The sequence below is a fragment of the Podarcis liolepis genome, assembly GCF_965112155.1.
Source record: "Podarcis liolepis genome assembly, chromosome: 9".
NCBI classification, from domain to species: Eukaryota; Metazoa; Chordata; class Lepidosauria; order Squamata; family Lacertidae; genus Podarcis; species Podarcis liolepis.
The window spans coordinates 9,963,750-9,974,729 of NC_139564.1; the positions used below are offsets into that span (position 1 = coordinate 9,963,750).

A 10,980-nucleotide genomic window follows, 5' to 3' on the forward strand; every position below is an offset into this window, starting at 1 on the left:
GTGGGTGGAATTACAAGCTAGTTATGTTTGCAGACTTGATTTACAAAGCTCTACTAGCAGCAATAGATGGTGGTAGTTCTGGCAAATAAGTACGCCGGTTGATAGCTAAGTCGCTACCAGCTCTTAATGCGCCTCGTCCCAAAGCCTCAAATATATATCCCCATCTCACAACGCAAAAACCTCCAAGCCCAATTTTCCTCCCTCATCGCTTCCCACTGCCTCCTTCCTCAGCTGTTCCACATGCAAGTAACACAACTCTATCCAACTTGCCATTGATCTCCCCAAACCATAGTCAAGTCAAAACCATGGGTTATGCACAGTTGTGTGTTCTGAATCATGCAATGTGGACCCAGCTACAACCTTGGTGGGAAAGCTGTTTAGCCTTTCCCCCCCCCCAAGCCAGTGGCGTAGCGTGGGGGGTGCAGGGGGGGCCGGCCGCACCGGGCGCAACATCTGGGGGTTAGGGTTAGGGGGCACAAATCCACGGGTTAGGGGGCGCAAATTACTTGCCTTGCCCCGGGTGCTGACAACCCACGCTACGCCACTGCCCCAAGCCATTTCTGTGCACACTCCATAAGTGGATTTTCCCCTACAAATGAAAAATACCCAGGTCCTCAACTTCCTCCCCGCTCCATGGAAAAAAAGCAGCTGGGAGAGGTGATTTTGAAGGGGTAAATGACAGGAGGGAAAAGATTTAAATGGTTGCTCCTGCCTGCTACTGTCCCATTCAAGACAGCAGCTTCCAGAGGCTGCTTTTCATGTTTGTTTGTTTTTTAAATAGAAACTTGCACAGGCAAAGCGACACACAACTCTTTGAAACATGTAACTTGGTCCTCAACTTTCAGTACCTGGTCTACCTGGGCTTATAAACTGAATGCTTTCAACCCCAAAACCTCATCTCCAAATATTCCCTTGGCTTATTAATAATATTTGTGCTCCCCGACCTCCACAACTTGCTAGTTTAGATTTTTAATTCTGTGGCGGAAAAGGACTTCCATTTTGCTTATGAGACAGTAAGGGATGGGGCTATAAAATAAATTTGCCCCATTCCTTTGCTGCCCCAAAGGCCTCTGCTCCACCCAGCTGTGCTCAGATTCCAACACCGATAGTTGACTCCCTTTGCAGTCCCTCTGACCTGACCCCTACTATTTCCCACATCTAGTGTTCCTGTATCACAAGAGACCTCTATCAAAAACACACTCCATCTGCTGGCCACCTGAAGCAGAAAAAAAACTCTAATCCTCCCACAGATCCCCATTGGTTGTCTTGATATAAACCTCAATGCTACTCTATCACTCTCTTCCACTATGCAAATTATATCTCCCAGCTTCCTTCCCACAACAGCGAGAAATAATTCCCTTTCCCTGTCTCAGCCAATCCTGATTGTCTAGCTCACCCTAAACATATCCCTCTGGGCAAACTATCCTTGCATATCCAGCAACTCACTCACTCACTCTTGCCTCCAAGCAAGCAGCCCTTGAAACCCAAACTCCAGTATTGCTTTCCAAACTACTTCCCTTGCCAATCTTTCCCCACCAGCCCACACCCCCAAACGCCTAGCCTCTCTTTGGTAACCCTACATCTGCTCTCTTTGGACAACCAGTACTGACATTCTCCCTGATCCTTTTCACCTCTCTGCCAAATTACCTTGCAGTCCATCCATCAGACCTTTATGCAGTCCCTAAACAACTCCTGAGATTCTCTGCATTCCCACTACTTTTCCCAGACCTCTCAAATATTGCCCTTTCTCCTCTTCTTCCTGCAACCCCCAAAAGTCCCTGGGTCAGGTTTGGCTCCCTGCAGAGTTTCATTTTAGCCAGAACTCACCAAACCTAAGCTATGTGCATACATGGCTTTCCATGCCCAGGTTCAGCCTCACAAGAGAGTACCTCGGAGCATGTGCAAAGTGCTTGCCTTTCTCAACTAATTAACCATGATCACACCTGATTGTAAGCAAGAAGAGCGGGTCAATATGCGCAACCTTCGGGCAAGTCTGAACACACAACACCCCTTCCAAAACTGTATGTCAGAACTTAATCTATCGCCCCTCCTGCCCAAACAAGAACCCCTCATACCTCTAACTCCTGCACTTTTAATCACCTACCTCCATTGTGGTCACTTCCCAATATATGGAAGTTAGATGTGACATGGGGGGCACTTTGCACATGCTCTGCAGCATACATTTGTACAGTCCTTCCTATGTTTCCATTTCCACCACCACCAATATCATTCTACCCTCGCAAAAAAAAAAATTTTGTCTGCGGTCTTATCCCCACTTTGTGCCTGTCAATTATTTAAACCTTGTCAGCAGACCCGAGCAAAAAGCTTTGCTTTATTTTAATCCAAGCTATAAATAAGTAAGTACAAGGAAATATTTTTTTAAATACTTTTCTTCTCCAAGTCTAGCAAACTGGGAAGAAGTCCTGTCCCGAACAGAAGTCCTGTCCCGAACTTTTTCCTGGGGGTGGGGGGGGGTCCTCAAGAGTATGAAGTACCGGCACCTCCCCCCCCCAAAAAAAATGTTAAAAGTTTGGCACTTGCTACAACAATTTCATGGTGTCTACCAGCACCTTAAGAGGAAAAAAGCACTACCCCAAACTATTTTCATGTAGTCCTTAGAATGGATTTGGGGGAAGCCTGCTTCCAATCGCGCCCTCCCTCAGTGGCGTAGCATGGGGGGTGCAGGGGGGGCCGGCCGCACCGGGCGCAACATCTGGGGGTTGGGGTTAGAGGGCGCAAATCCACGGGCTAGGGGGCACAAATTACTTGCCTTGCCCCGGGTGCTGACAACCCACGCTACGCCACTGCCCTCCCTTCCATCCACGAATCTCGCTCCCAGCCTTAGCCTACCTGGCGGGGCGGTTTTGAGCACGCCAGAAGAAAAGCGCCAGGTGGGAGCAGGTGAGCTGTTTGCGGGAAGGAAAGCGAGCGGGAACGAGAGGGCGGCAACTCCCCTCCTCGGCCCACCCCCCTCGCCTTCCTTACCTCCGGGGGTCTCCTTTGCGTCTCTCCTCCATCGCCGAGGCCGGTCGGGGCTGCCGGAGCAGCAGCAGAAGAAGAAGCCTTCGAGGCGAGCCGGGAGCTGCGCGCGCCCCGCGTCCTCCTCCTCCTCCTCCGGAGTCCTTCCCTCCTCACACGCCGGAGAGCGGCGAGCGGCTTCGGCGCAGCCCCAGAAGCTCCGGCAGCGCCACCCAGCGCAGCCCGGCGACGGACGGAGGGCGAGAGAAGGGAAGGGAAAGAAAGAAAAAGTCGCCTCAACTTGGACGCGGCGCCCAGTCAGTCAGTGTGTCCGTCCCCTCCTGGAAGGAGAAAGGCAGCGCGTGGGTCTCCGCTCCCTGGAAGGCGAGCGCGTCGTGCCCCCTGCCCGCTCGCCTCGCCTCACGTCAGGGAGCGCGCGCGCCGAGGCAGCCCCTCCGGAGAAGCGCTCCTCCGAGGCGGCGGGAAGAAGCGAGCGCGCGGGAGAGAGGCGGAGACGACGGGGAGAGAGAGAGACCCGGCAGCCTCCAAGCGCTGGGAGCTTCCTCGCTTCGCCCGTCCAAGATTTAAAGCCGTGACTCGGTCGCCTGGGCGCCGCCTCCCTCTCTCCCGCCCGTCCCCACCTCCTCCTCTCTCCTCCTCCTCCTCCAGCCGGATCCCATTCCCTTGCCAGCCCTGGTGCGCTCTCGCCGCCGGGAAGCGTCACGGGGGCCCCGGCCAGCCGGAGGAGGAGGAGCCACGCCGCCTCAGCTCGGGAGAGCTAACCTCCGGCCGCGTTAGATCTCCCCCCGTCAGAGGGCTTTCGACGCAGCTCCCACGAGGATTTTGCAGTGTTTTTCCCCCACCTTGGGAATTGGAGTCCCTCTGTGGCAACGGGCGAGGGGTCGCGCTGGAAGGCAGGCCGGTTGGGGCCGTGGAGGAATTTGAAGCTTTTTTCCTTAGGGGGTTGGTCTAGATGACCCCGGGGGTCCCTTTCAACTCTGCAATTCTGTGATTCTGTTCTTCTTCCATTTGCAGAACGGGCGAAGCGGGCAGGAAAAATCCGAAGCCAGCATGGTCAAGCGTTGCAAAAGGACTGGAGTAAATTTCGACGGCCTCTAAAAGATTATTGCAAGCAATTCACATCGCTAGCAGTAAATTTATATGATATTTAAAAGATTATTGCAAGCAATTAACATGGCTAGCAGGGTTATCTGAAGGCTTGAAAGGAGAAGTTTTCTACCTTTCTACGTTTATTTTGAGTTGTTTTGTAATGAGTGTAATTGGAATTGGAAAACGTATAAAATGCAGTAGTAGATAGGTAGCCGTGTTGGTCTGCCATAGTCAAAATAAAAAAATTCCTTCCAGTAGCACCTTAAAGACCAACTAAGTTAGTTCTTGGTATGAGCTTTCGTGTGCATGCACACTTCTAAGAAGTGTGCATGCACACGAAAGCTCATACCAAGAACTAACTTAGTTGGTCTTTAAGGTGCTACTGGTATAAAATGCAATGATCTAAAGGTTAATTTTGAAGGGGGGGGAGGTCGATAGGCTCTAAAGAGCCAGGGAGGTAAAGTGGATAATAGTGATGTGAATGTATATTATTAAATGGAATATATATATAGATATATATATATATATGTATGTATGTATGTAAAAAAGAAACCTCTGTGAGTTGTGCCTCCCATTCACATAATGGGACTTGCACAAGCTATCATGCCCAAGGTTTGTGCAGGATAATGTAAAGTGGATAATGATGATGTGAATGTATATTATTAAATGGAAAAGAAATAAATAAACTATATAAAAATATTATTCTTCCATTTTTCTCTCCCTCACAAATGCACACACTTTTAGCCTGGGCAGGTGCTTCTTATTACTGTTGTTTGGCAGGTGCTTCCTATTACAGCTCAGTTGGCAGAGCATGAGACTCTTAATCTTAGGGTTGTGTTTTCGAGCCCCACGTTGGGCGAAAGATTCCTGCACTACAAGGGGGTTGGACTAGATGACCCTCGCGGTCCCTTCCAACTCCAGGGATTTATGAATGCTTATTATTGTTCCAGGGATGCGGGTGGCACTGTGGTTTAAACCACAGAGCCTAGGGCTTGCCGATCAGAAGGTTGGTTTGAATCCCCGTGACGGGGTGAGCTCCCGTTGCTTGGTCCCTGCTCCTGCCAATCTAGCAGTTCGAAAGCACGTCAAAGTGCAAGTAGATAAATACCGTATTTTTTGCTCTATAAGACTCACTTTTTCCCTCCTAAAACGTAAGGGGAAATGTGTGTGCGTCTTATGGAGCGAATGCAGGCTGCACAACTATCACAGAAGCCAGAACAGCAAGAGGGATTGCTGCTTTCACTGCGTAGCGGTCCCTCTTGCTGTTCTGGCTTCTGAGATTCAGAATATTTTTTTTCTCGTTTTCCTCCTCCCAAAACTAGGTGTGTCTTGTGGTCTGGTGCGTCTTATAGAGCGAAAAATACGGTAGGTAACGCTCCGGCGGGAAGGTAAACAGCGCCGTGTGACACTCTGGTTTGCCAGAAGCGGCTTAGTCATGCTGGCCACATGACCCAGAAGCTGTACGCTGGCTCCCTCGGCCAGTAAAGCGAGATGAGTGCCGCAACCCCAGAGTCGGCCATGACTGGACCTAATGGTCAGGGGTCCCTTTACCTTTATTATTGTTCCATGCCACCCCCAGTCTCCGAGCGGTGTGAGATTCCCGGGGTTCAAGATGCACTTCCAGAGGGTTTGTGTTTCCTTTTGGACAAGGAGGTTCAGCAGAGACTCTTGTATCTTTATGCTATATGGTTTATTTACACACATACAACCTGCAGAGCGTGGAGCATTCACATCCTAGCACGGTCCTGTTTCTTCCATTGCCACAGCCTCCGATTCCAAGAGACTCCAAACATCATGTCTGACCCCTTCTGCAGCATAAAACCAACAGCGCTCCTTCTCCCTGCCCCCTCTTGCAAAACTGTCCCGTGCTTCCTGTTTTCATACCTCATTGCCCACCGTAGTTCTGCTGCCCCCCCAAAAAAACCCACTAGTCATTTGTCTCTGCTATCTCTCATCTCAGGAAGGGGTTTTACCCATTTGCTGTCCAGCCCAGAGACTCTGTTAATGGCCTTATTAATGGGACATTCCTTTGTGCTATTTAAATGGGCCATTTCTCTCTTTTTTGTGTTGTATAATTTTTATTAAATTTTCTGTTTTGCAATTTAAATTACTCACTTAAACAACCTTAAAATATCAATGACTTCCCTTCTTCCCTTTCCATGGTTCATTTTGCATATCACAAATCCCTGCATATTTTACATAAACGAAACCATTCAGTATTCCATTATTACATCCATCAAAACTTGTTTACACCGTTGAATTTGTCTTAATGCTGCCAACATTTTCAAGTGCACACAATTTCTCCCCATATATTCAATAAACATTTTCCAATCTTCTTTAAACATATGTTCTTCTTGTTCTCTTCTTCTATATGTTAAGTCCGCAAGCTGTGCATATTCCATCAGTTTAAGTTGCCATATTTCTTTAGTTAGGACCTAGCTCACTTTCAGTTTTGGGGCTAATAAAACATGGGCCGCAGTAGTAGCACACACAAATAAGCTTCTTTGAATCTGGGAATTTCCATCTGAATTATCCCCAACAAAAAGCACTTTGGGTTTTTTGGGGAAAGTACTTTTAAACATTTTTTTCAATTCATTATAAATTATTTCCCAATACTGTACTCTTTTACACTTTTACAGGTCCATAAATCATCCATTTCTCCAGGTGATTACTTCATTATGAAGCCAGCCTGGTTTATATTTTAACAGGCTAAATTCAGTGTCTAGCACCCCGGAATTAGAAGGGGGGGTCTAGAATTAGAAGGGGAGTCCAGGCACCCCACAAACATACAACAATGCTGTTATGTACTGAGTTGAATAGGATCCAAAATGCAGCAGTCTGATTGGCCCTAGAACAATAGGATTCAGAATGCAGCAGTCTGATTGGTCCACAGGAGCCACCCAATCCAGCTCCAGGTGGAAGTGAATCCGCAACCTGATTGGCCTACAGGAGAATCCCGGAATTAGCCAATAACGTGGGGCCCATTGTGTAAATAATGTATATAAAGCAGACATTCTGGGGGAACTTCCATTCCTCCTCACCACTATGAGCTGAATAAAGAACATGAAATCCACTCTCAACTCCGAGTATATTTCAAATATTATATTCTGACTTCTCTCCAAGGAGTTCAAGGTGGTATACTTGGTTCTCTGCTTCTTTGTTTCATCCTCACAATAGCCCTGTGAGGTGGGCAAAGCTGAGAGACAGTGATTGACCCAAGGAACTCCATGGCCAAGAGGGAATTTGAACCCAGGTCCTAGTCCAACACTCTAAAACCACCACACTACACCAGCTTAAGTTTAAAACTATTCTTCCTTTCAAAGGGTAAGCCAGGCATTCAGAAGAAAACTTCTGGCAAGGGTAAGCATGCTAGACAGCAATCGCCTACTCATCTAACCAGGGAATAAGTCTGACTGAACTGGCTGGAGTTTGCATCTGCAAAGACATCTCCAAGACAGCACTGCACCACTGTTGCAGCAAAGCCAGCCGTCTTGTGGCACTTTAAAGACTGACAAATGTATCGTGGCATAGGCTCTGGTAAGCAAGAGTCTGCTTCCTGAGGTTGCTCCGAGTGTTAGAAGGCACGGGTGTATACATATGGACGTAGAAGGAAGAGAGGCGATTGTAAACAGTCTGATTAATGGGTGATGACACGCGAAAAGCACAGTCTGAGACAATGCAATTCGAGGTCATGTGGCCAGTGAGCACCGTGACACTTTCACATCAGCAAAAAATAAATAAAAAAATTAAGAAGCAAAGGTTGGCCTCTGAGGAGGGAAAAACCCAAATCCATATTAGGAGTGACACCATTCAAAGAAGAGAGTAAAAAACTGCTGCCTACTATGAAAAACAGTGGGACGCAGGTGGTGCTGTGGGTTAAACCACAGAGCCGAGGACTTGCCGATCAGAAGGTCGGCGGTTCAAATCCCCGTGATGGGGTGAGCTCCCGTTGCTCGGTTCCTGCTCCTGCCAACCTAGCAGTTCAAAAGCACGTCAAGTGCAAGTAGATAAATAGGTACTGCTCCAGCAGGAAGGTAAACGGCATTTTCATGCACTGCTCTGGTTCGCCAGAAGCGGCTTAGTCATGCTGGCCACATGACCCAGAAGTTGTACGCCGGCTCCCTCGGCCAATAAAGCGAGATGAGTGCCGCAACCCCAGAGTCGGTCACGACTGGACCTAATGGTCAGGGGCCCCTTTACCTTTATGAAAAACAGCCCAATGGCACATTGAAAAACCAAACCCATTCATTGTGGCATGAACATTGTGCCATAACGGGGTAGATTCTGGCCCAAAATAATAATAATAATAATAAAAGGCTTCCATCACAGTAAATATCACTTTTAAGGAGCTACCACGTTCCGGGGGGCGGTGGGGAGTGGAGATGAACATGGCTGCCTCCTTGGAATTTATTCAGCATTAACTTTGAAGAGCCACTTTTGTGCGTAGTACAGGGATTTCCCTCTTCCTCTTTCCTACCCTACCGGTTGCCTCATGTAATCTAAAGGAAGTGCTTCAGGGCTATTGCAAAGTAAAAGCTTTTCTCCCCGCCCCCCAGGCAGTATATTCTGTATGTCTGTGCCCCATGGGGAGACCGGCCTTTTTTTCACTGGAGACCAGTGCTTTTTTCTGGGGGGACACAGGGGTACACATACCCCTAAACATTTTGTGAATCTAAGTTTGGCCTCATTGAGGGGCATTATTTCAATATGAGTAGGTAAATTAGAGTACCTCTAAACTTTTTTTAAGGAGGGGGGGGGGAAGCACTTCTGGAGACATTTTTGTTGAGGGAATATTTATTTTTGCCAGCATTCCCGGAAGAGACACCTTCTTTTGTTTTATGGACTGCAAGAAGATCAAACCTATCCATTCTGAATTAAATCAGCCCTGAGTGCTCACTGGAAGGGCAGATCCTGAAGCTAAGGCTCCAGTACTTTGGCCACCTCGTGAGAAGAGAAGACTCCCTGGAAAAGACCCTGATGTTGGGAAAGATGGAGGGCACAAGGAGAAGGGGATGACAGAGGACGAGATGGTTGGACAGTGTTCTCGAAGCTACCAGCATGAGTTTGACCAAACTGCGGGAGGCAGTGGAAGATAGGAGTGCCTGGCGTGCTCTGGTCCATGGGGTCACGAAGAGTCAGACACGACTAAACAACAACAACATATCGGACTGTACTGTGCAATAAAGTGGCCTGGAAACCGTACCACCTTTGCTACATTTTTTTCATTTTAGCATTTTTTTTTCTTTTTACCAATAATTTTTATTGATTTTCATATAAATACAAGAACAACATAGAACGACAGTAATTTGTCCAGTTAAGTTTGATATGCATTACGTATTACAAAATCTATTTATTTATCAATTCAAGTATCCTCTGCACAGAGATTCTTGTGTTGGGGGTGGAATAAAAGCAGTGGTTTTCAACCAGTGTGCCGTGGCACCCTGGGGTGCCTTGAATGATGGTCAAGGGTGCTGCAAGCAACACTGGCCTCTGCCTCTGTTTCCTTCTCTCGCTCCTCTGATGCCCTCTCATGTCTCTGCCTCCCAAAGGCTTGCACACCTCTTTGTTGTTTTCTTTTTGTTTTTTAAACATATTTTTTATTAGAGATTTCTTGGTTTTCAAAGTATCTGCAATGTCCCTTTTTCCAAGTTACATTTTCTGCAGATTAGTTTACGTTAGTGTAACATTAGGGAGAAAAGGGGGAAAGAGGTGGAGGGTGGGGTGGAGTGGCAAAGCTTCTATTCTACTTAGTGTATGTGTGGGGTTTTGTGTCACTTGTGTGGGTTCTCTTACTATTTGCTTGTTGTATTTCTTTGGTGGTGAGAGAGGTTGGGGTTGGCCTAGGGCAGGGGTCTGCAACCTTTAAGACAAAAAGAGCCACTTGGACCCGTTTCCGAAGAAAAAAAACTGGGAGCCGCAAAACTCGTCATTATAAAAATAACTTTTTTGTCACTTTTTTATTATTTCTTTGTTTGACCCCTCAGAATTACTCCTCCTCATAGAAATAAACGTTAAATTAACAAGTTACCTTTTTGTGTGTGTGTTCTTCACTCCCCTTTCAATGCAGTGACCAGCATACATGCCCCTTACAATGTAGCAGGCGGGCAGGCGGGCGGGCGGGAAGGTGACGTCAGGACGGTGCATGACTAACGCACGCACCGCCCCCATGTGACGTCACAGCCAGTACAGCGCCCGCCACAGTGGGGAGTGTCGGGGCGCACAATGCGCCTCCTCCCCTCGCTAGTATCTGCCCCGGAGCCGCGGCAAAGGTGTAAAAGAGCCACATGCGGCTCCGGAGCCGCAGGTTGCAGACCCCTGGCCTAGGGTGTGGTTGTTTGTGGTGAATCTGTGAGTGGATTGGGTGGGTGTTTTTGAGTCAGGTTAGCCAGACTGATTCGTATGCTGTTGGCGGGTTCTTGTCGTTGTCTTGTTGGGCTGTGTATGTGATAAAGTGGAGCCATACCAGGGTGAAGGCGTCTTCGTCTATTTGTCCCCGTGTCAGTTTTAGTTTATTGGTTAGTTTTTCTTTCTTTAATATTATTCTTTATTGATTAAAAATTTACACATCTATACAAACATTATGTGCTATCTCTTTACATATGAAGAAAAATAAAATCAGTAGTAAATAGAAAAAAATTTATAAAGTAATAAAAAAAAGGAAAAGGGGAAAAATAAAGAAATAACAAAGATACGAAATAAAAAATCAAAAGAAGAAAAGAAAAGAAAAGACAACACTATTTACACAATAAAAGTGTTCATCAACACAATCCTTATTGGTTAGTTTTTCTAATAAGGCTGTATCCCATACTATTTGATACCATTGTCCATGCTTACTCCTGACAGGTCTCTCCAGTGCGCACAGCTGTTTGTTGCAGCAGCCCTGCCTACAAGCTCCACAGGTGAATGGTGCCT

At 47.3% G+C, this 10,980-nt stretch overlaps 2 protein-coding genes across 6 annotated transcripts in view; both read right to left on the bottom strand.

The window, feature by feature from the left end:
- SLC4A4 (solute carrier family 4 member 4) overlaps positions 1 to 3,565 on the bottom strand; it is a 197,194-nt gene extending 193,629 nt beyond the window's left edge. For 2 of the 5 annotated variants that reach the window (XM_083458605.1, XM_083458604.1), the window contains exon 1: positions 2,986 to 3,565. In XM_083458605.1, the coding sequence (XP_083314731.1) occupies positions 2,986 to 3,017 (32 nt within the window). In that variant the 5' untranslated portion in view covers positions 3,018 to 3,565. The remainder of the gene's footprint in view (positions 1 to 2,985) is intronic. The other 3 variants (XM_083458613.1, XM_083458608.1, XM_083458612.1) reach the window with 2 other exon arrangements.
- LOC310685868 (protein FAM47E-like) overlaps positions 1 to 10,980 on the bottom strand; it is a 239,843-nt gene that overhangs the window by 6,516 nt on the left and 222,347 nt on the right. The gene's annotated exons all lie outside the window — the stretch shown is intronic.